The sequence below is a fragment of the Gymnoscopelus microlampas genome, assembly GCF_963454915.1.
Source record: "Gymnoscopelus microlampas genome assembly, chromosome: 3".
NCBI classification, from domain to species: Eukaryota; Metazoa; Chordata; class Actinopteri; order Myctophiformes; family Myctophidae; genus Gymnoscopelus; species Gymnoscopelus microlampas.
Window position 1 is genome coordinate 22,294,906 of NC_139940.1, and position 25,034 is coordinate 22,319,939.

General features: G+C 40.1%; 2 protein-coding genes across 4 annotated transcripts; both read right to left on the reverse strand.

Annotated features, from left to right (window-relative positions):
- Positions 1-126: 126 nt before the first annotated feature.
- seraf (Schwann cell-specific EGF-like repeat autocrine factor) lies at positions 127-3,285 on the reverse strand. The gene is made up of 5 exons (XM_084053386.1): positions 2,912-3,285; positions 2,285-2,380; positions 1,871-1,975; positions 1,301-1,396; positions 127-542 (listed from the first exon to the last, which is right to left on the reverse strand). Exons 1-5 carry the CDS (start codon positions 3,162-3,164, stop codon positions 430-432), a joined length of 663 nt encoding a protein of 220 aa, XP_083909512.1. The 5' UTR covers positions 3,165-3,285; the 3' UTR covers positions 127-429.
- A 3,157-nt stretch (positions 3,286-6,442) lies between these two features.
- Positions 6,443-13,300, reverse strand: tmem106ba (transmembrane protein 106Ba). Of its 3 annotated transcripts, none has more exons than XM_084050564.1 (8): positions 13,184-13,300; positions 12,011-12,212; positions 11,655-11,718; positions 11,285-11,444; positions 11,058-11,198; positions 10,431-10,480; positions 10,264-10,317; positions 6,443-9,647 (listed from the first exon to the last, which is right to left on the reverse strand). In XM_084050564.1, exons 2-8 carry the CDS (start codon positions 12,195-12,197, stop codon positions 9,530-9,532), a joined length of 774 nt encoding a protein of 257 aa, XP_083906690.1. In that variant the 5' UTR covers positions 12,198-12,212; positions 13,184-13,300; the 3' UTR covers positions 6,443-9,529. The 3 variants fall into 3 exon arrangements, with proteins under 3 accessions (XP_083906690.1, XP_083906692.1, XP_083906691.1); XM_084050566.1 differs by having other exon boundaries at positions 12,011-12,205; positions 13,184-13,294; XM_084050565.1 differs by having other exon boundaries at positions 12,011-12,209; positions 13,184-13,287.
- Positions 13,301-25,034: the final 11,734 nt, after the last annotated feature.

The window sequence follows — 25,034 nt, forward strand, 5'->3', positions numbered from 1 at the left end:
ATACTATCTCTCTTACGCCTTCTTTGACTGAGGTATTTTGCTCAAATCGACTGCATATACCTGATCACAATGATATACACATTTCACACACATTCATTTAATGTCAGAAAATACAGTACAGTACATAGTGTGTTTATACAGTTCAAATATCATTTTAAAACAGGTTCAACAGTTTACAGAAACATTACACATGGTAAAACAATAAAACTACCATAGCACCAGTTCAAAGCATGTAGTAATATTCCACATGAGTTTAAAGGCATTAATTGGTCCTCATTGACCTCTTAAGCCTGAGTTATACTTAGTTGCGTCTGGGTGTTGTGCACCAAAAATAGCAGATCTACAAGCTCAATGCGTTGCGCTGCAACGTGTTGTGAGCTTGTAGGTCTGCTATTGTTGCACAAGTATAAAACAGGCATACAGGGCACACTAGTGAGACTTTTTCCTTTCCCCACAGTGAGGGCCAGAGTAAGGAGGGCGACAGCGGCAAGTCTCGGGAGAAATACACTTCCCTCCGTGTAGGCAGGGCCGACTGCATACAGCTACAACAGAGAGAGACAGGGAAAACAATCAGGAAAGTATTGGGTTGATCGTGCACTGTCAAATTCTCAGTGTCAAAGCAGCAACATGTCCTACCCAGGATTCGAACCCGGGTCCCCTGCACAGTCAAGTGCTGACATTTCTACCAATGAGCTATTGGAGCCCAACCACCGCAGTTGTGTTAGATGTTTCATACATAGTCTACTCTAATTTAATTGAACTCTGAGAATGTAAAGAATGCCATTAAATTAAAGGTTCTATAAGATGACATTTCATTTAACTCATTTTTGGGCGTCTGTGGTGTGCTTTCAACCAAAAAAAGTGAAATTCTAAGGACGGCGGATCTCACAGAGGAAAGAAGCGTGAGAAAACAAGCACAGAAAGAAACAAAACAGTTGAAAACTTTTAAAACCTAATCGTACAAACCCAGTGACAACTCCAAAGAGATGAGAACTCATAAACTCGTTTTATCGCACCTGGAAAAATAATAAGCGGAGGGACGGTTTGCCATATATGGTAGGTGGTAGATTTATCATTCAGTGCAAAAGCAGAAACCATCTGGCCTCATCTTAACTTGTTGACAGGCTGAGTACTGCAGTATTATTTAGCACAATTTAAACAAAAGCACAGGAGTGCAGGAGTGTGTGTGTGCAGGAGTGTGTTTGTGTGTGTGTGTGTGTGTGTGTGTGTGTGTGTGTGTGTGTGTGTGTGCGTGCCGCGTGCGAGAAAAAGCGAAAAAGAAGGACAGAGACAGACTGACCAGTATGGCAGGCTCCACCAAGCCACCCTTCTGGACAGCTGCAGATTCCTGGGGCAACACAGGTTCCTCCATTCCTACACCCTTGGGGACAGATAGCTGGGAAACGGACCACAGTAACGCATTCACAACATACCAGCTACAGTATAAATCACCATTCGCAAGAAAACATTCTATAGGAGTATAGGCTATAAAAATGATATCCCATTCATGATTACTGGATTGACTGTTACAGATGATACTCCACATGGCAGGAACTTAGAATTGGAAAGGCAATAGTCTTCAGCTCAGTTAGATAAGGGAGCTGAACCACCTTAGCCTGAATTATGCTTTGTTGTACGATGGTGTCTCAAGGGGAAAATAGCCACTCTACAAGCTCACAATGCGTCACATCACATTGTGAGGTTGTAGATCTGCTATTTTCGCCTATAATGACACACCCAAAATAGGGAAGCCCGGTTGAAAGTGGTCAAAGTCAGCAAACCAACTTTTGATGAATAGTTCCAGCTGAGACAGTTCATTTGGGGACTTTGACCTTTGGTGCTAATAGGGTACTTAAGGCTATAAACAGACCTTCTTGACACTTGGAGCCAGACCAGCTTGATGGACAGATGCACTTGGCCACTCCGTTGACAGCAATGCATTCCCCTCCATTCCAGCATCCACCAACACACGTCACTGGCAAGTACACAGCAGTGGAATCACTGAGACTTTGATTTAACCTGTGTCTCATTGTGAATGATGTGATTGATCGAATAATTGATCATTTAATTGTGGCAAATTTGGAAATTCAGGAAATCTATATAATCAACTTTACAAAAAACAGAAACACAAAGCATACAAGCTTTGCACTTAATTTTTCTCTATTGTCTTTGTATATAAAAAGTATACAATACATATACCATAATAAAGTACATTTCTTAACTCCTATAGGCTGCTGGTCAGTTTATTCAAACATTCCATACAAGTCGCAAACACAACACCTACCTTTATGGCAATATTTCCCTCCAAATCCATGGGGACATCTGCATTTCCCTGGACGAAGACACTCTCCTCCATTCTTACATTTGGGATAACAATTAGCTGCATTCAACACAAGAACATTCAATTCCATTCAACACATACATATAAAGTTAGGTCTGTGTTAACTGTATGTATCAATTATCACTTCTAACACTGCCATAAAAATACAAATCACACTGACAGATAACTGCATGCCCATTAGCTTATTCCATAAAAGCTGTTCTCAATGTGGGGCCCAGGCTTCTAGGGGTTATCCAGTTAAATTAGTTATCTTCACCATTATTACATGTACAATTAAGTACAATTAGAAAACGTACAATAATTTGATAAGAGTTTCACAGTTATTATTTCTATACAATTTGCCTATCTAAGACAGTGAGGATATCTGCACCAAATTACAAACTATCAGACCAAACCATGTATAACATGGCCTATTAAATGTTCTTAGATTGGGGTCCCAGACAGAGAGTAGCCTACAAAATAAAATAAATAATTTTAATATTATCCGTGGACCGTGGCCTAATGCATAATTAAACTGGGGATCCTTGACATTAAAAAGGTTGGAAAATAAACAAAAGGTTGTAACATCACCATACTGGCAGGTATCCCCTTCATAACCTCTGTTGCAGAAGCAGGTGTCGTTGCGGATGCACACTCCTGCGTGTCTGCACGGCGGATCACAGCGCGCTGCGGGATCAAACACGAAGCCCACCGCGACTCCTCGAGGCGCGTCGGAGCCGCGCGCTGCGCACATCATGCCCGGGAACGCCACCGTCAGCAAGAGCAGCAGCCACCTCGTCCTACTACTGCTCAACGCCGTGGAGGAAGGAAATGAAAGACCCATGTTAACTACTAATTAAAAAGGTTTTTCGAGACTTTTTGACTCCAACTCTGGAAGAAGATGGAAGTAAAAGAAGAAGAAGCGACGTGAAAGTCTCCAAACAACCACCTCTAGTCCTCCCCCTCGCCCCTGGTGCTACTAGGACAGAATCTACAAACAAGGTTAGTGGAGGCTGTCAGCCCAGCAGGGGAGGAGTGGGGTGGGGTGCTCTGCTTGCTTCTGGGGGCTGGCCTGAGGAAGATGTAGCCTACTGTAGACTACTGCTTACCAAAAAGAACAGCATCAACAGATCCAAGCCTATTGTTTAGTGTTTTGATAGTGGTGCTAGCAGCAGTGTAGCTGTGCTAATAGTGCAACAAATGTGGAAGTTTATGCAGTGATTCTCAAGCTTTTTAAATTCAACTATACAGCTAGAAAAGGTCTCCGCCGGGTCAGCTAGGTTATTGTGGCCTCCTGGTGGCGCTATAATAGGCCAATGTGAAAAGGGTTGCATGTCTTCCTCGGCCTAGTGGGAATGGACGTGCAAAGTTTCACTGCAATCGCACGCTGCATTCATAATTTGAGGCATTTTGTTCAAAACGAGCCACTCCTGCAAACTTTAGATGGCAATCTTGGCCAATCAGGATGGAATATTAAAAATGGGACAGATCCGTCTTGATCACATGACTATAGAGATTCTGTGTACCAATTTGCATGCAATTTAGATAAAGAAGGAGTAATTTAAAAAAAATGTTTTACATAAGTCGGCCTCCTGGTGGCGCTATAAAAGGCAGATGTGAAAAATGCAGTTATCATGGGTAGTGCTGGATGACTGCCTGACCCTGAGGAAACACCACTCCACTCCCTTCTGGTCGAAGAATGTGATCAGAATGATCTTGATCTTTGATTTGGACATGCAAGCCTTCTTGGATCTGGGTGAAGTTGTGGTCTTAGTTCCACTGCAGGAGCTCTGTCTCTTGGTTTCTAGGTCGTACCGGAAGGGCTAGGGTTATGGTTAACCTGAACCCTAGCCTAACCCTAACCCAACTTGACCAGTAATTTGAAATTGATGCTTTGCTCCATGTTTGTGCCAACTCCAGTTCTGTGATGGAGGGTAACCACAGTATAATTAAGGTACTCAACAGCCTGGAACAGAAGCACAGAGTGAGAGAAGTGAACAATATTATAGCAGAATAGTGGTGAGATGTTGCGCAACACAGTGACATAAGTGGTTACTCAATTAGCTTTGAGTCATGAGCGTGACTGCAACAGTCCTGCTGTTACTTTTCTGACACACCTCGTATTTACTTCAAGAGGAATAATTGCAATGCAATAATATCTACCTCAATTCATGTACGTTACGTATTGGCTATAGCATGGTAAGCCAATATCTTGAGTTGATATGATTTCCTTTATGATGGCGGTCCATATAGTAGTAGTATGCTACATCTGGAAAAGCCATTTCCTTATGCCTGGAGAGAGGAAACTATATGATCTATGGGGCAAAGGGAATGTCTTCTGTAATGGTATTAACACACAACCAAATGTATCTAGGATGCTGATCTCATCTTGACCTCTTGGCCCGTCAACAATTGAAATTAAATTGTTACTTCCATATAGTGTAGTTTGGCTTTTGTTGATACGTTTAGCCATTTTCATTAGATCAACCACTAGACTAGAACATGCATTGTGTATCTTTTATTTATGGACATGTCGACAATTTTTTGACGGTTGGAAATTACCCAATTCAATTGGGCCAATTGGCTACTTACGAAGGCACAGTCAGTTGCCATACAAGAACTAAGGATAAATGCAGAATCCAGTATTGGCTAACTACCGGCTCAGAAACCACTTCCTCACTCAGCTCTTTTCATGGACACATGGGGGCGTGGGATGTGGGAGAAATAAATGTATTCGCACATACTAACATTAACCCTCCTCTGTACCAAAACAGTGATGGTCTCAGATTGAATTAGTGCAGTATTGTGGTCCTGCATTTTGTCTGCAGTGCACCTGGTAAATCGGACTGGATAGGCTCCAAAGCCCCTGACCTGAATCCTACAAAGGAAGTGAACTGGTGTTCTTAATGAGTATAACAGATGTGAACATACCGGTACTCACTGGAGACCTGTTTCTAGCAGTGCAGACTTGAGTGCCTGGTCTGGAAGCCAACTGAGTAGCACAGTGACATACATCCAGCACTGTCTAGAGGACTGATGAGGTCATGATGAAGGACAAAGAAAAGGAGTTTTTCAACAAATGTAAATAATAGATATACCTACAGATTTAAGTTTAACAAATAATAAAATACACAATGTACTGTTAAAAGTTAACTTATACTTCGCTTAAGAGGTGTTTGTGTTGAATGAAGGCATTGACAGTGGTAATGCTAAATGTTAAGTGATATCTTTTGTGTAAAATAGTTTTTTGTTTGTTTTTCTTTTGTTAAAGTTAAAGCTCTATATGAACCTCACAAAGTTCAGTTCAGTGCTAATTTTATAGTGATCGTACCAATTTTATCTATTTATTTTGTTTCATCACTTTCCAATATCACTTGTTTATCCTATGTCCTGTATAAGTTATCTCTTCTGATTGGATCAAATTGCTATCCCAACCTGAAAATGTATTTTGTTTACTAAAGAGCTGAAGAGTTACTGAATCGGAATATAGAAATTTGATCTCTTTAAGGGTCAACATTTGATGGAAATGCATGGATTATGGCTTTTGAAATAATATTCCAATATATCGTTGCTGTCTGACAGGAACCAGCTAACTCCATTTTTCCGCTTTTGCACTTTTTTCCATAAATCAGTGCTATTGAACACCCTTTACGTCTGTGTGTTGGTAAAAAAAATATTGAACCAATGAAAAGTATTAAAAAGTGCTAAAAAGTGTTTTTGACATAAGCAGCTAACTCCATTGGATTCCTCAAACTTTCTGCTAAACCAGCTAACTCCAGCAAAGGAGGGTGGACCCCTTCAATGATGAACAAAACATCCTAACTCCATTTTTGTTTTTTTCAGTTTTGTTTTTTTCATTTCCTGAAAAATTAACATTTTGGAGTTAGCTGGTTCCTGCCGGACAGCAGAGATATGCTTGTTGTACGATGTGTGTGTGTGTGTGTGTGCGTGCGTGCGTGTATGTATGTATGTACAGTATGTGTATATGTTGATATATATCATACACAAATATACAAACTGGTGTCATCAAATAGATTTCTTGACAACTCAGCACCACCCAGTGTGTGCAACCTGTAGTGCAGCCTCTACAGTTAACTCAACAAAATAAGCCACAAATCTCAAAATCAGTTGTGATTTTATTTTTAGCTTTGTGCATGAAAACTACACCACTGTGTAGATGATTGGCAGTGATGTACAGTATTCACATTTACATGGACAAAATAATGTCATGGATTTGGTTGAAAAAAGCAGGTCAGGCTTCTCATGATTACTGTGGAGATATGGTCTTCACTGTTACAAATACAAGCAGAAGGGCACTTTGTAATTTTCAGTGTCATGTTTTAGTCTTTACTCATTCCCATGTATGCTGCAGTATTGTTAACTGCCAACAATCCCACTGTTAAACTGGGAAGGGCAACATTGCACCTTGCACTTCTTACAGTCAGGAGTCTCAGTTCACATGAACTCCCCCAGATCTTCTCCTGCTGAACAGGCACGCTGACCAGCCAGCAGGGATCTCTAATGCAGTGACAAGGACATGATCCCTCTGCCTTTTTTATGAAGTTATACAAACTGTACATGGGCAATGGTATATCATCACACATTTGATGTAGTTCTGTACAGCACTGGTTCTGAAGCCTTTTCATGTCAAAGACCCCCAAACTGATATGTATTTGGCCGTGAACCCCCATGTGAAAATATCTTGTGCCAGGGAGTGGGACCCCCAGACGAGAATATTTGGGTTAGGTTTTTTTTTAAATTATTTTTACAAATTTTACAACATTTTTGAATTGCTGAAGTATACAATGGGTACAAGTGGTGTAACCGATTGTTATGCTATAGCCTATATTAACTAATTTTGCTGGGGACCCCCTAGAACCTCCTCAAGGACCCCAGGGGGTCCCCGGACCCCACTTTGAGTGACTGCTCTACAGAACATGTGCAATGCAATTTGAATACTTATCACACTGCATTATAGCGTGAAACGTATTTCCAAGACTAAAGGATACCCATCTATACATGATACAGCAAAGATTTTGAATTGAAACAATATTACAATGACACCACACAAAAAAATAATAATCCCAAGAACATGTTGCAACGTTAGAGATCTGTGTTCTAACATACTTTGCTGTAAGCTAGGAAGACAATGCATGACACACTATTAGTAATATGGATTTACATACAGCAACCACACTCCCATGTTTCCAAAACAAGAAATGCACTCCCTTTTAAACTTAACTTCATGAAAGCAAAAAATCAATTAAAAAGCACAAGACACTTGTGTCATCAAACGCAACCATTGTTGCAACGGCTGTAGTAGCCATACAGGAGGCGTCAAGTAGGGATGTACGATTAATTGGTCATCATATCGGTATCGGTTGATATACTTAAAATGCAATATTGGTAAAATTGGTATTGACAAAATAATCCCGATATTTTTTGCCAGTATTTTATGTTATATTTATGTTTGAATGTGGAGGTGAAAAGGCCTTTTGTGATGACTGAAGGCTACAGATTCAATTCATGTTTTCTGGGGAAGCTATCAAAAGTATAACTGTAGAACAAATGAAAGCAAAGAAGTAGGAAAAAGTATAAATAAGTTGTTTGAACTAATATGCCCATCAATAGGCCTAATAAATCAGGTAATAAGAATGTTGTTTTTTAGTCATCTGCACTCTGAATCAGTTACTGTTTAACAGAGATACGGTAAACCCTACTGGTAACTTGTATTGCAATTTTCTGACCTTATTCAATATCGTCCATCCCTAGTCAAGTGGGTCAAAACCTGTTGACGCGTCTTTCCGAGCTCAGTTCTATTTTGAAACATCAATGCACGGCATAACCCAAAGCAGAAAACGTAAAAGAAAGAAAACAAAAACCTTTTTGAAAAAGTGCTCATGTAATGCTAGCATTCACAGTAGTCACGTTTTCTTTTGTCATCCAAATATGTATGATATGTAAACCCAAAATAGGTTGAATAAAGATTACAGAACTCTGAACAAATAAAATATAACAAATTAAATACATAAAACTAGATTTCCCTAGACAGAATGAAGAAACGTCTTTCTAGGAAACAAAGCGAAAAGCAGAGTATTTGTGTATTGGGAAAAGGTAATAAAGTGATGTTAGGAACTCATCAGTGGTTTTATTAACTTGGTCAAAGGGGTTCTGTCATTGCCATCATGTATCTAGGATGGCATTTTCCCTTAGAAGGGATTAAAAGTGGTCTATGGTCAGTGGCATAATGTACATGCCACCTACAGTACCTGGTACAATACTGAATTAACATTCTTTCCTTTTTGATCATCACATTCCCAAGATAAAGTGCATCACATCTGAACATTTTGTTTACAGTGACTTAAACAATTAAGGAGTGTCACTTCTATCAAAAGTAAATGGCTATTAGTAAAATAACTCATCCTAATTATTAAATTATATATATTTGCTGCACATTGACGCCAGAATGGGAATAATAACAAATGCTGAGTAATATCGCAAGGAACCAACCAAAAAACAACAATGTGGCTGGTAAATTCTTGAAACGTCCTGAAATCCACAAGCAGCTGTACTTCATGTTAGAAAGTACATTTTCTACCCTGGTTGGCACTTGACACATTGATTGCCAAGATCGCATTGATGTGTTCTTTCAAATGCATCACTTGATGGCCAAGATCGCATTGATGCGTTCTTTCATTTTTTGGGGAAAATTCCACAAGGGGCGACCTAACACAGCTTTGGAATGATCGATCGTCACTCAGAGAAGTAGAATGTGGATGTGACGTCCTTCCAAAAAAACAGGAAGCCATCCGCTTCCTGTTTGGGATTTTCAGAAAAACAGCTGTAACTCAGTTTATTTTTTTTGCATTGAAAACCACTAGTTTTCAGCGGGCCGAAGCCCCAAAATGGCGGATCGTGGTTGGAACGTTGTCGTTCCTATGGATACACAGATCCCTCCGCTAACCCACAGGGAGTATTTTGTTTGTGTTTTTGGGACTCAATGTCGGTTCCACTGCGTTTCAAATATCATCGGATTGAGGTAATTATACGCTGGCAAGGGGATAGAAAATCATGTTTAATATCTTGGCAAACAATGTGTTAATTCACTGAGACAGGATTTCCTACGTTTTTTTCAGTGGAATCCAGCTTAGTAGGGCCCTACAGAAATCTCACTCATAGCCTTTAAGAATTAGGCTGTCACTATCCTTATTAGTACACCTTCACATGGCCATGCAGTGATGTTGTGTTTCCCCCACAATCCACATACTGGTACATCTCCTGTGAAACTTGCTCTGCATGGCCGAAGTAGGATGTCGTCACCGTCACCCTGTGAAACAATAAACATCTCAGCAATAACAAATAACAATAGTTTGAGTGATACTACAGGGATGACATCTTTTTGTAGGCCAACCCCAAAGGCACCCCTGTGAAGAGTTCCCAGTGCAGATTTGGTTTGGCACAAATGTAAGACAAGAGGCTCTGCAGCAAACAAAGGCCTACAATATATTATTCACACGTTTTGTTCAACAAGATAATCTCCACAAATCAAAACCATTTTTTTTTCATATACTTAACAATTTAGTCATTGCCAATTACCCCCATGTGTACAGTCTTCCTTTCACCTAGCACCTTTCACCTGATAGTGAGGAGTTTCGCCTGGAGAACGCGTGCAGAGGAACACACTCCCCTCCCAGTTCTGCTCACTGCTGAACAGGCACTTAGACCAACCTGTTGGAGTTGGTAGTGCAGCAACATACATCACTCTCCCATGCTGACTTCCCACCCACCAACAAAGCCAATTGAGTTTGCTTGAGTGCCCGGCCTGTAAGGCACCCTGGAAAAATCAAACCCCAGTCTCCACGTGGTGGGCAGGAACTATACCTCTGTGCCACCCAGATGCCTCTATAAATAAATATTTGCGTAATATATGAAGCCATACTTACTGCATCATGACTACAATGTTGTGCACTTTAATGGACTGCAGGGTACAGTAGTCACTGCAAGGCAAGAAGAGGTTGTTTAGGATTTCTAACACTATGATTAAGGCATAATGCCAGTTTTATTGTGTTATTGATCTGTGTTTATGCATGTTCTTTCATGAGATACTTACAACATATAGCTCATCTCATCAGCAATTGTAGTTGGAACCGTATAATCAACCTGGAAAACAGATATAAAGTCAAGGCATACATGACTAGGTCAACAGTACGCTTTTATTATAATGATATCTTGAACTGTGTTGATTCAGTGGTTGAACATTGATGCTCCTGTAAGTCCTTGACTCACACGGCAACAGTCCAAGAATGGACCCTTTTCACAGCAGCCATTTTTATGGGCAAAAACACAGCTTAAGTTATTAACATTAATTGTGAGTGTGTTTCATTTAGGTTGTACTGTGTCAGCATGGATACCACCAATGTACAGTACTTAAAACACACCCACAATTAATGTTACCTTCAGATGCGTTGTTGATCTGTGAAAATGTCAGCTGCGCCTGATAAGGGGACCAATTAGGGTGGTGTTTTATGTTTGACTCCAGGACATTAGGCCTTATCAGTGACTTATTTGATTTTCGATTAAATATATGTTGGTCACATGGAAATTCGGAGTACCTGTTCCCTACCCACTAGTTTGCATTAGTTTGGAAGAAACAATGTACGTGGAACAATGTTATTTTAGTTATTATAGTGTAGCTCATCTACTGTACATGTGTACAAAGAAGAATGTTAGGACCCACCTGCTGTTTATCCAGAGGTACAATTAACGTCACGTTGTTATTCTTGGCCTTGCCAATCACCGTCTTGGAGAACTGGACTTGTGCGGTGATGTTGGTCACTGATATGGCATAGTAGTTGTTATTGGTGATGTTCAGGGTGTTCTATCGGAAAGAAGAAAGACTGTTAGGCTCTAGAACACTAGAATCCTGGTTTGACAAACAGCAGGGGGATGACCATGCAGTCTTACTGTGATGTTAAGGTAGACAATCCGTCTGTTTTGGTCGTAGGAGACGAAGGCCGACTTCACTCCCACATAGGAGACGTCAATAGAACGAGGGAAAAGGAAGAAAACAGCCAGGCCAGACAGCAGCAGGCAAAGGCCAACTGATATCGAGACATACAGCTTCCTGTGGTATAAAGAAAAACAGAAGTGTGACACGCAAACCACTTTAGTTTAGGGAAGTAGAAGTACTATGGGCTAATTTGGACTCAATATCGGGGAGTATCATCCTCTAGGAAAAACAGTGCCACCTCCGCTTATAAAACTATTTTCAGCACAAAATAATAAATCATGCTAATTTTGATATGGTACATTATGCTATTATGCTGAGACTTACGTTCTGCTTGGCCTAAGCCTCTGGTCACTGTATGGAATAAGAGCAACGAGCTGGTTCTCTTGACCTGTTGGAACAACAACACAGTACGAGGCTATTGACAAGTCCTGTACACACCAAAAAGTAAATAGTGTGTTCCAATGTGCAGATCTTATTTTTAACAGACTTTTTAAAAAGGTTGTTTTTTTGGAATGTTGCACTTAGTAGTAATCATAGTTGTAGCTACACGGCAAAATCAATGTGTCATTAAACTCTAGAGTTGAATTAACACATGTTGCAGTGTGATAGTGGTAATAATAGTCACAGCTCAAGTAATTAGGTACACATTTTAATTATTATTATTAGCATTTAAGTCTCACCTCTTGGGATTCTGCCTGTCCCTTGGCATGTAGGACATGTCACACTGTCCTTTCCGGTGAACTCCACATAGGGGAACTGAGAGACATCTCTATGCCTTTCTTCCTCGCTCTCTGCATCTGTTCCATCGTCAGTGGTCAGACTTTCCTGGTCTTGCTGCTTGGCGAACAGGGAGTGTGACTTGCCCATACCGAGAGCTGTCTGCTGAACAAACAGTAATGATAGCTTTGAGCAGCTTAATGGGTGCAGTCCAACATGCTGATTTGTACAGCAAGTCACATTTGAATGTGAAATTTGACAAGTATAGATGGCTGGAATACTCTGCCTGAAAGAATATGCTGCTGTTTGTGTATGAATTCATTTATATGTGAGCCTACAATACAAAGTTGGACAGTTTAATAAAAAAAGAAATGTGTCATGATGCCTCAAAATATTTATGGACACATAACGAAATGCATGTTGTTACAATACAAACCATATTTTGATGACAATTTGACAATGTAGCAAAAACATGAATATATAATTCAAGCTTGATGGCATATTTAGAGATCGTTGTGATTATACAATTCGTCATGAAAATAGTAGTAGCTAGCCACAGCTTTGTTCTTTAAACCCCTGCCCTGTCCGCTTAATGTTTACGTTTTCGCTCGGTCTATACTAGACTGGGATCAATTCGCTTAGCGGATTGTGGATCCGGTCTACAGCGGATATGGAAACGGTACGTGTGCATGCATTCGTGCGGTGCGTGCAAATTACCGGATATACAGTAGTCGGCCTGTAGACCGGATCAGAGCACTGGCAAGTAAATAGCAACCAGGCTTTCCACAGGTGCTGCAGAAAGCCTGGTGATGCGAGGTTAGTCCATACGTAACGTTGCGCGGCCATGTCTCCAATAAGTACACCATGTACCTCCCGAAAGGAAATCGTCAACGAGTCTAGATTTCGCTGCTAACCACAATATTCCGCACACACACATGTCGTACAACGTGCACCAACATTTCCACGCTTTAATGTGGTCATATTATTCTGTTAAAGTACTGTGCGTGATAGCGTTGCATTAGTACAATCAATGTTGCTCGACCACGTTGAACACTGCATTGCACACACAGTCTCATGATGCGTATGCAATTTGTTCCCCCTGCAAATAAACAACATATTTTAATCTGTTGCCTTACCTTCTTGAATTTTTATTCACAATCGCGTGTCATCCGCTTCAAAGGTGTTGTTTACTATCGAGGCCACAACAGTATCTGATTACTTAGCAGAACGCCCCTCTGCTCTCCTCATTGGACCTTAACTCTATGCATTGGACAGACGAACAAGATGCCGACCGGCCAAGTATGTCTGGATCCTAGAGCCCGTAGGGACGGTCGATCGCACATTGATTGGCTGATTGGTTGTCAGGCAACTGTCATAATTGTCTATTACAGGGGTCTTCAACCTTTTCAGGCCAAGGACCCCCTAGCTGAGAGAGAGATGAAGCATGGACCCCCTCCATATTGTATAAAATTGTGTTTCAGATTCAACTTTTTTGTTTACTTGTTTACTTTTTTTCCCTCTACACCAAACACCTCTTTGCCAAAAATAACCAGCGCTGTGAGCTTGTAGTTCTCCTCAGTATAGGGATGCTATGGTTCAAGTGGTTAAGGTAAAAAGAAAACATCATATCACACAAAGATTTGGCGGACCCCCTGTAGTAACTCTGAGGACCCCCTAGGGGTCCCGGACCCCCTGTTGAAGACCCCTGGTCTATTACTTTACTCACGACTTAAAGACTGGTGATGCGAGGTTACTCACGACTAGAGTGACAACAAGGCTCTGACTGCTTTAAACTAGTTTTGACAGTATTCCGAAAGCCTCACCTCTACCAGCTGCAACATTAACGTGATATATATTAAGTTGCATAACTAATTACAACATAGGCCTGCCATTGTGCAGCTACCTTTTGCACCTTAAATCTAACCTCATGTAGGCCTACTTGCTGTTTATAGATGTAGATATCTTTCATTTAGATCAGGGGTCTTCAACGTTTTCAGGCCAAGGACCCCCTAGCTGAGAGAGAGATGAAGCAGGGGCCCCCCTCTATATTGTATAAAATTGTGTTTCAGATTAAACCTTTTTTGTTTACTTGGTCTGCTCTTTTTTTCCCTCTACACCTATACCTCTTTGCCAAAAATAGCCGATCTAGATCTGCTATTTTTGCCTAAAGTTCTCCTCAGAAAAGGGATGCTAGGGTTCAAGTGGTTAAGGTAAAACAAAAAAAATCATATCACACAAAGATTTGGCGGACCCCCTGTAGTAACTCTGAGGACCCCCTAGGGGTCCCGGACCCCCTGTTGAAGACCCCTGATTTAGATTTTTAGAAAACTAAATGACGGAGCTTGCAAGAAACCAAATTTCACTCACCAATTTACATCTGTAAGCCTGTGATGTGATTCTGATTCAATTGAATATATGATTGTCAATTAATACTTTTTTTTTAGTCGGTACTGTAAGTATATTTTGAAGCCTATACTTTTGTACTTTTACTCAACTACAATGGTGTGGTATTGCTAATTTTACCAGCTACATCTTTCACCAATGAAATGAAACTGAAATATCTGACTACATACATCTCTCACCAAGTGACACTGTGCACTGCAGGTGCATTCTCCTTTAAGGTGTGTGATAATATGTTTTGGCCCAGTCTGCCACAGTCAGTTCTCCTATTGTTTTGCTAACCTGTGTCAGTGTATTGCTAAACTTCACAAGTAAAGTGGCTATGGCTAGTCTCTTGAGAAAGAAGAATGTTGTAATCGGACAGAGATTTACAGTACTTTACTTTAGTAGTCCATCATCTTAATCATTGTAATGAACCTTTCTTACTGCCAGTATCTTTATCAACCACATGATGGCAGTGTACTGCCAGATATTCATTTGTGGTACCAGTAAATAGTAGGAGGTAGAACTCTTGAACAACAATAATAAAGTGTCAGAGAGCAAACAACAATATCCCAACAACAACAAAATTGTACATATAAAATGTCTACTAAAATGGCAATCTCAAATGCTTTTGCCCCAACTGTGCTTTGACCTTGGTAGCAGGCTATTTTTTAAATACGTCACAGCATTTATTTTATTCAGTTAGATAGCATTTACTAGTGGCAGTGTGAGATAAGTTGTGAGTTACTGGAATGTAAAGACTCATCTCATACTAGTTTGTTTGTTTCAGTTGCTGCTTACAAAACAGACTAATGGCAATGCCACAGATCAATGTCATCTTGCCATGCATGCAAAGAAAAAATAACGTACATCCTCCATCTCTTAGTAGTGCTGAGCCAAACTGTAAGAACAGAATCATGAAAACAAAGCAGGGGCTCGTAACTCACTGTTGAATGCTCCAAGCTTTTTATTTGTGACAAACAGTAGATACGACGTTTCGACCCTTTAAGTCTTTTTCAAGTACGATACTTCATACTTGAAAAAGGTCGAAACGTCGTATCTGCTGTTCGTCGCAAATAAAAAGCTTGAAGCATTCAAAACTGAGTTGCGAGCCCCCGCTTTGTTTTCATCTTGTCATGCATGCCATCTATAACGACTTGAAAAAGTGAACACTAACACTGACTCAAATATACATTCTTCTTTATTTGCACCCTCAGCATTAGATATTATGTATATCAATGTTTTATGAATTAACTAAATGGTGACTTAATATTATATAACAGTAATACATTTTTTTCTAGGGCTAAGAGGATAGATTTACAATTAAAAATCTGGTACACATATAGCTGAAGTGGCAGCTACAACTCTGGCCTGAGAGTAATGCTACCACTTTCTTAACAGAATAGATACACCGTAATATCCTCAGTGCTAATTTAAAGGTAGGGTAAGTGATTTTCTTTGGTTAAAATAAGTGTTAAATAGCTCTATATTCTGACAGTACTCATTGCTATAGAGTGTTTGTTCAGTAAATGGAGTCTCCTTGTCTCTCCAGCTCTTTATAAAACAGAAAATGCATTTTCGTTTCAGTTTCAGTTTCATTTCCAATTTTATCCAATCAGGATGGAAAACTCAATCAGGATATAGATTAAACAAGTTAAATTGGAAGTGATGACACTAAGAAATTAGCAGGCAAAATTGGAACTGGAACACTATAGAAATTAAGCTTAAAAATGAGTACTTTCTCCTGATTGGCTGAGATTTTGACACCTACCGGAAAATGTATTTTCTGTTTATTAAAGAGCTGGAGAGACGTGGAGACTCCTGTTACTGAACAAACACTCTATAGCAATGACTACTATCAGAATATAGTGCTTTAACCTTTTAACAAAATACTTTGTTTTAACCCAAAAATATCACTTACCCTACCTTTAACTAAAGGATTTCACAGTGTAATTACCCCAAACCACATGCTATTAATAGATTTGACTGTGGTTGGTAAAGTTGTCTACTAACGGCTGCTTTAACAGGTAGTCAACAATAAGGAGGTCCTACTCTATTTGGACTAATAGTTAGGTTAGTTATTTCGGTGGTAAGCCTATAAGGTGACTCAGTCATTGCCTCACAGCAAGAAGGTCCTGAGTTCAAAGCCTTTCTTCAAAAATAAAAGATTTTCAAGCAAACAATGCATCACATTGCGTTATTTTGCATCGTGCAACATCGCAAATTTGGCTTTTTAGCCTCCAGTCCTTCTTGAGTTAGTCTGTTAGTTAGTCCCTATAATCTAAAAACATCTTCCCGGTTACCATAACCCACGGTAGCAACACAATCATGTTGTGCACAGAGAGGCCATATATAATTTGAATTACTGTGAGGCGTATGAAAATGCTGCAGCAACCTGTCGGAGGAGGCAGGTTAAAAGTGGCCGGGCCGGTCCAGCCTGCAGTGTGAAGAGACTGCCTGTGTGTCCCTGATAAGACCAGAGGGAGCGAGCAGCAAGGACACATCCACCTACTTAAGGTGTCAGCACATCAAACTTGCAGCATAGCTTCAGAGGGTGTATGTAAAACTCCACATTGCAGAGGTGAAGTGGAGGATATTCTGAACCTGTAATATTTGATGTCTGTGTCATCTTGTTCTTAACCTAAAAGGTGAAATATGAAGCTTTGGAATGGTGAGACCGTGGGATTTCAGCTGTGGCAGTCTTTCTGACACAGCATTCCTCCCAGATGTAGCACAAATAAACCACAGGTTTCAGACTAAACCGATGTGCCTCCCCATGCACATATTTAAGTATGTGCAGTACACAATGTTAGTTGACTTACTGGAAAAAATACTACAGGCATCTTTAAGAGGTACACAAATCAACCCCACTTAATTATAAGCCAGTTTGAACAGCAATTTGAGAACTGAAGGTGTAAATGAATCACAAAGGCTGAGTCGGTAAATGGTCTGCATTAAATATAGCATTTATTTCCAAAGCGCTTCACAATGTATGAGTTATATGCAAACACTGGCAATGGAAGTAGCCATACAAGGCACCAACCTGCTCCTTGGGAGCAGTTATAGCTTCAGCGTCTTTCTCACTTACATGATGCCAGGAGGTGTGGGAATCAAACATTGACTGAATGTTCGATCAAAAATCGAAATCGAACATTCAGACAACCATGATTCCACCCCTATTAGGAGTAACATCCATTTCAGTCATTTGCCACCAATTTGCTTTTAATCAGTTTATAACTACTTAAAAAATTAGACCATTATTTTCAAATGTCATGTACTCAATATGGTGGAACCAGATAATTTGACATTGCATTCATTTGCAATAGCTTACAAAAGACTTGAGTTCTATGCCCCCAGGCTCTGATAATTGTTTTGTTTTGAGTTGTTTAGTTGTCTAGATAAAGTGTGAAAATGTAAGCAGGATACTTACTCCAACCAACATCCAAACAGGGGCAGATTAAGACTCTGCCTCTGGGCCAATTATCTTGCCTGGACTACAAGGGCGCTTGTAGTCAAGTGCCCCTGGGCAGTGGCCCTATTGGCCCGGTCGATAATCCCTCCATCATGCGTCCGAATTGTTTGTTCAGGGTAGGCAATACAGCAGTGCCTGTCAGAACAAAGTTTGGACATTCTTGTACCTCCAAGATGTTGTAAAGAGACATTGATTGATCAGGTTAGGAGGTACTAGTCTCACAAGCCAAAAAAAATTGCAGACAAAATTGGAACTGGAACACTATTCAATTTAAGCTGATAAATAGGTACGCTCTCTTGATTGGATGAAATTGGTGACAAAAGGGTTGTAGAGACAGGGGACCCCTGTTACTAAACAAAAACTTACTGGCAATGTTTTTAATAAAAAGACATATTTTTGACCAAAAAAAATGTTTTAACCACACTATATATGATACTAAATATCACTTACAGCATTATTATTATTATGATGATGATGATGATGATGATGATGATGATGATGATGATGATGATGATGATGATGATTATTATTATTATTATTATTATTATTATTATTATTATTATTATTATTATTATTATTATTATTATTATTATTATTATTATTATTATTATTATTATTATTATTATTATTATTACCCTTATTATTATTATTATTATTATTATTATTATTATTATTATGATTATTATTTCAGCGAATAGACTTATAAATGATAGTTGGTCATATGCCATTACTGGTGGAGTGGACAGATTTACCAGCCAGTCGAAATTACCCAGCAATAAGCTAGTGACTGGTGATGATTTGTTCCCAACCTGCTCATAAAGTGTGCCACTGATGTGCATCATGCTGCACTTTAAATTACGCTTGTTGGATCCAGAGTCATCCGACCCATAAAGTGATGTAAGCAGCCATTTGAGGCCCCAGAACGGGAATGGGGCCCCGACCATAGACATAAATACGTAGACGCTTCATTGGCCATGTCAACGCCGCCCCTTAAGCAGGGCAGCTTGCCATAACTCCACTGCAAGAAATATGCCCAAGTCGTATTAATACTGTAAGTACTTGGGACAAAAAAGAAATCTGTTTTATAATCATTAGGGTTATTACACTATCTACATGAGATAAGGCATTTTTGTATGAGAACCCACATTTTTGATACAACCAAGTATCTTGTATCATAACATTACATGTCTAACATTTGTGATAAATCAAACCGATTGTGAATTTAGCGAGTTATCATGGTTTTAATTATGGAGAGACCTCCTGCTTCCATAGACATACGTGGGGCATACAGTACATGCATTATTTAGGAGGCAGGGCTTGCCATTCATAATATGGCGGCCGCGTGGTGGACGCATGGCTCCAGTAAACAGCAGCAGCCAATGCAGTATCTACGTGTACAGTATATATGGCTCTGACCACAGGAGATGGTATTCTGTCGTCTACCTGCAATATTACACTTGTACAATCTGCAACTGCTGGAAAAAACTAAATGGCAATAGCTCCTCAATGAGCTAGCAAATATTATATAATATATATATATATATTTTTCACAGGACCCATATTGTCATAAATATAACTCTGTTCCATTTAGTGTAGCAGAGCCCACAGTGAGCCAACAAGCACAATAGCAGTAATATGACTGTTTGACCTGAATGGAACAAAATATGAACTACTATCATTGGTAAGAACATGGCTCAATCGTTATCATACCACATTTACTGGGATCGAAAATGTAAAAAAATTAGAAAATGTCATTTCTTGTCACAAAAATCATGTTGTTTGTTCTTTCATCTATTTAGCTATAGGTTCACATATCAAAGTTGTGTTTGCATATGTAAGCCAACTATGGGTGACAATTGGCCAGCTAGGTCGCTGCAGAGTTTTGAGTGATGTCATACACCTTGAACTTGAACCTTGAATAGTTGGCTTTTGGTCAAAATGTACTGTATGTAAGTTCCAGCCACTGAATCTTTTGGATATAATCTACTCTCGGTAACAATGTCATATAATATCAATGTAAATGAATGCAGCCAGGGAAATGGGCATAAGTAATCTAAGTACATTTGTTGATCATGATGACTTTGCATGTTTTACTGATAATAAAGAAGCTATTGTTGGTAAGTAGGATAGAAAAGGCAGTTAAACAGGCGATTGAATACTACTAAAATCTAGAATGTATAGGTTTATTTTATTCCTTCCACTATATTACTGTATTTCCATAGACACTGGGGCAACTGAGGCTGAGGATACAAGGGCATCATGTGCACTGATCTAAGATGCTGCTGATGGAGACTCTGCTGCTGGTAGGTGTTGGGCAGTTAACATATCTTATTTTAGTTTTTTTTGTGGTTGTCTGCACAGAGGGCCCACTTAGAAATGTTTTGCTGTGGGCCCCCGAAAACCTTGCGCCAACAATTAGGCCACAATAAGACCTTTCTGACAGCAGAGTCTTGTGCACCCAAGTCAGAGTAGACGTTAAATAATCATAAGCCATTATAAGACCTCACCTGAGAACCTGTGGCCTGATCATCTTTTGCCTCTGCCCTGCTACTGGGACCAGATTCTCCTGATAAAATGATGCATGATGTTCAGAAGCAAATCAGACCATGTCTGATGACCAAATTGGTAGGAACAATTAACATTGGTAGGGATAGTACCACACCTAGCACATTGTTGTCATTTGGACATCGTTGTTTGTCCTGTTAATTGTTATTGTACTGTGGTGTTGTCATGTGTTACATGTGACACCTGAAAGTGGTACCATAAGAGCACAGACAAAAACCTGTGTGCCTCATTTCTACCCCATCATACGACGGTGTGCCATGCTGATAATAACAAGCTCAACGTGTCACATCATCGCAATACGATACGATACGATACAATAATACTTTATTGTCAGTTCACACTGAAATTTGTCTTGCGACCCAGCAGCCATGTATGCAACACATAAACAGTACACACATTTGACATGACACAAAAAAACAAAACAAAAATACATACATAAAGACATATAAAGGCAAGAGCAATGTCCACCACTCAACCTACCCCTGGCCTAAACTCCTGATTAAGCCTCAATGTTGTCTGATGGACAAAGGACCTCTTCAGTTTGACCTTATTGTATGTTGGAACACCGTATCTCCTTCCTGAAGGCAGCAACCTATATTCTCCATACAAAACATGGCTCATGGCTAGACATGGCTAATGGCTAGCAATGAGTTGTGGCTTGAAGACTGGCTATTTTTGGCGCAGGATAGTCTACCATCATACAACTAAGTATTAATCATCATACTTACCCTGATGAAGACCAGTTCTGCTCGCAACATGTTGGCTTTTAAAAGGTTGTAGACATGATTAAAGTGCCTTGATTTTTGTGCCCTCTCCTCCATTCTTTTTTGAGTGCTCGGATATTTCCTCTTTTTCAAGTATTAATCAGGCTTTACTGCATGGGGGCTCCCTCTCTCACCATTCAACCGTATCAGACTGATTTGCAGCTCTGAAGAGTTATTTCCAGGAACAATCAGCTGTTCTCAAAGCTTCAGAAAAAGGGACAATGGTGAGTGGATCATAGTGGCAGCTCTACACATTTTGACAATATGTCTCAATCTGAATGTCTTAATAGAAAGAAAAATCTAACAAACCTGTATTCTGTACTCCAGTTGGAAGAGACATTGAAGAGGTTTTAAAGAAACATTGATATATTTTATATACAGGCACTTAACTGAAATTATGATTCAATAACCCTTGTGATGTTGTATTTAAAGACAACATAATCTTCACAATATGCCGGTGAGAGGAGACCTGTCTCAAGGCTATTAAATGCCTATGTAGAGGAGGTGACATTGACTCTGCTCTTGAAGAGAAAAAATATTTTGGATATATACACTGGGAACTCCCACCTTAGGATTCATTCTTGTAATGTAGAACTTATTTTTTATTTTGTACGTTGTCCTATGGTTGTTTGGGCTGCTCACAGTTTTTGTTTTGTTTAGAAATGATTGCCATTCACTATGATCTGTGTACTTGGTTGACTCCAGAGCTTTATGTTGTTCCCCTCCTTTGTGAATATCCTGTGGGATGCATATAGTAGATTCCGGTTTCTAAATGTTTTAGGGACATCCTACATTGTATATAAATTAGTTCAGGCTCTGTTATACATTACTCCCTGCTCAGCACATTAGCAGACAACCATTTAAGAGCAGGGAGATGTGTATCTATTAACAAACCCCCAGGGGAAAACAGAACCCTTAGGGAAAGCAGAGCCTACTGGTGGTGCTGGGGTGGTGGTGGTAGCAGCAAACAAAGCACATACAACATCAATGGCAGCACTGACAGCAATAGGAAGTGCAATGAATCAGGTGAGCTTAAGTAGACCGCCAATAAACCTCTCCAGTGTATCTGCCTGAACTAGCTTGCAGGCTACGCATCATAGGTGTCTCTACCTACTGCAGATATTGAAGGTATGACGGCTATTGGCCTGATGTTATACCTTTCTGCTGTGGTATCAATCAACACATTGGAGGTGGTTGGGCAGTGTGGAGGATGAGGAGGAATCTGGATGCTATCCTGATGAACGCCTCTTATCCCCTCTATGATGTGCTCGCGGGGACGAGGAGCACATTCAGTTGCTTGCAGCCACAGGCTCATCCTCCCCTGGCGCACCACAAAGCGACTTGGACAGTCCTTTGTGCCAGTAGCCATCAGGCTGCACAGCAAAGCCTGACCTCCATATGTTCTGTTCTGTTCCGTTCTTGGGATTACTAATACCTGCATGGACTCAGACACGCTTGCACATGAACTACTGGGACATACACAACTGAACCATGTTGTGAGACTCACTTACATTCACTCACACACACATTCATTGTTGGTAGTCTGTATTCATTATATTCACTATTAATAAACTGTACATAGAATATTATTATCCAAATATCCACTCTTGAAGGCTGTCTGACACTGTATACAGGTATGTCTCATATTAACTGTTGATAGTCCGTCCATACATCGATTGGATCGGCTATTTTCAGCAAGGGAGTTTATATGCAGGGAAATAAGATTTCCTCAAATTCTTTCATCCCACAATTTTTGTAACACATTTTTTCACTCAGTGCCAATTGCCTAAGATGTAATCCTGGGCGCTACTCTCCCACTGCCAGCCGTGCAGCGAAATAAGATGGGGACCAGGAGGACCCCGATCAATAATGTATATCGATCTATACATTCCAGAATCCTGTGTGTGTGTGTGTGTGTGTATGTGTGTGTGTGTGTGTGTATTAGTACCATCTAAACTAGACTGTCCCGGACATAACACGGGCACAGTCCAACCGGTAGACTTCAAACTTAACGTGTGTGTCACCGATGACCCAGGGATGATTTGTGCCGAGTGGGAATTTGGTCAGACTGGAGGTTGTGAATAACAAGGATGTCTGTATCTGTCTGACTGTCTGCGGGTCTGTGGAGGACACTCCGAATTTCTGTGTGTGTGGGGTGATGTAGGCATCGGCTTCCCTGATTGGCCAACCCAACCCATCAGCTTCCCTAATTGGCCACGCTTTGTGTCACCATTGTGCCGCTGCGCCAATATAAGTGGCAGCATGCACGATAGAAGTCCAACAGGGATCCCCCGTATCTCTGTATTTAGTCGATTGGTTTGTTGGCAGGTGCTTATCACCATATTGGTTGAAATTGGGTAGTACCTGTCGATGTAATCACACTTTTTGTTTGACAGGAAGTAATTAAGATTACTTTAGGGACTTTTGATGTAAAAATGCACAAATTGTTAACTATGCCCCCATCATGGCCACAGATATGCTTTGAAGGTGTGAAAATAATGTTTTATTTCAGGTTGTCTTTAAGTGGTTAAAGATGGCATCTGCTATAAATTCCACTCAACGGAGCTACAGGGTCGTTCTTTCATGTTTTCATCACATGTGGCACCTTAACCAGAAGTCAGAATTTTGAGTTCTGACATGTGCCTACCCAATAGCCAGTGGCCATAACAATTCAAATGTAAAATCCACAGTATGTTTAACTGTATAAATGTGAAACAATGTGTGCTCAGCCAGAAACTCTTCCCAGTTCCCATGATATATTATTTTATAGACAGCCGAGTTCATTAACACAGTAGAGCCTACTGTAAAATGCATTATGCAGTGCAATATGCATACTATCACTATTTGTTTAGTTTTTGTGTAGTTTAGGATATTGTCTTTATTATGGCTCAGTATAATATTTACACTGTATCTGACTGAGCTTTATTTATTTGTTTAGCAGTTGTTGGGTGTTTTGCTTTTATTTAGACAGGACAGTGTAGAAAGACAGGAGTTTGAGAGTGGAAAGGACATGCAACACATAGGGCCCAGCTGTAATCGAACTGGGGATGTTGTGATTATGTGGTCAACAGCTACCGCCATGCTGGCTTAGTTGTCTTGATTAACTGTATTGTGGAATTGTTTCCAACACATGTCCGAGGTCAATTGCTTAGCTGATTACCTGGAGGGCAGTACATTTTTTGGAACCTCAGTCCTTGGGTTGGATTAGAATGCTCGTCGCTCATAGCTGCTACTGTGTTCCATGTTTGTTCACACTGTGGGAGGAGGACTAGTAGATTGACTTTTTATCTGTTCAGTGTTCATCTTTGGTATTTATGGCTATATGGAGAATATCATCAAGCTTACAAAGAGTGCCACCCACTTTGGTCCCACTACATGGGCTTAGAAAGTTTCATTGTCTCCGCCAGGCCAAAGGTGTGGCCGAAACATTTTGTATTACTCGTACAGATCTTGTCCAAACATCACGCAAATCTGTGATTTGTACACATTATCTCTACTGTGTGTCCCCTAGCAGGAAGTTGTAACCGTGATAAGTTATTATTTTCCTCAAAATATTAAGTCAGGTGTGGCTATTTACAACCACAAACAGCAGCTGAAGTCCTTGTCTTGTCTGTCTATCAGTAATTTTGTTTCAGTGACAAAACACCACGACCGCTTTCTTTTTCTCCCAAATTAAGTCAGCATGGGTCAGATTCTGCAGCTAGAGTTGATTTAAACAAATGCCTGCTGCTTCGATGTGACAAATGGGCTTATTAACAAGGCTTATTGAACAGCTGAGAAACCTGCACATTTAACCACATAGCA

Bases quoted from the DNA above. Each gene is read 5' to 3' on its own strand.
- tmem106ba (XM_084050564.1), bottom strand. From the start codon at position 12,197: ATGGGCAAGTCACACTCCCTGTTCGCCAAGCAGCAAGACCAGGAAAGT. The intron at 11,719-12,010 runs GTGAGACTTAAA...TTGTTCCAACAG, and splicing joins GACAGGCAGAATCCCAAGAG to GTCAAGAGAACCAGCTCGTT. The intron at 10,318-10,430 runs GTAAGTATCTCA...CTTGCCTTGCAG, and splicing joins GATGAGATGAGCTATATGTT to TGACTACTGTACCCTGCAGT.
- seraf (XM_084053386.1), bottom strand. From the start codon at position 3,164: ATGGGTCTTTCATTTCCTTCCTCCACGGCGTTGAGCAGTAGTAGGACG. The intron at 1,976-2,284 runs GTAGGTGTTGTG...TGTACTTGCCAG, and splicing joins AGGGAAATATTGCCATAAAG to TGACGTGTGTTGGTGGATGC. The intron at 543-1,300 runs GTCAGTCTGTCT...TCTCTGTTGTAG, and splicing joins TGGTGGAGCCTGCCATACTG to CTGTATGCAGTCGGCCCTGC.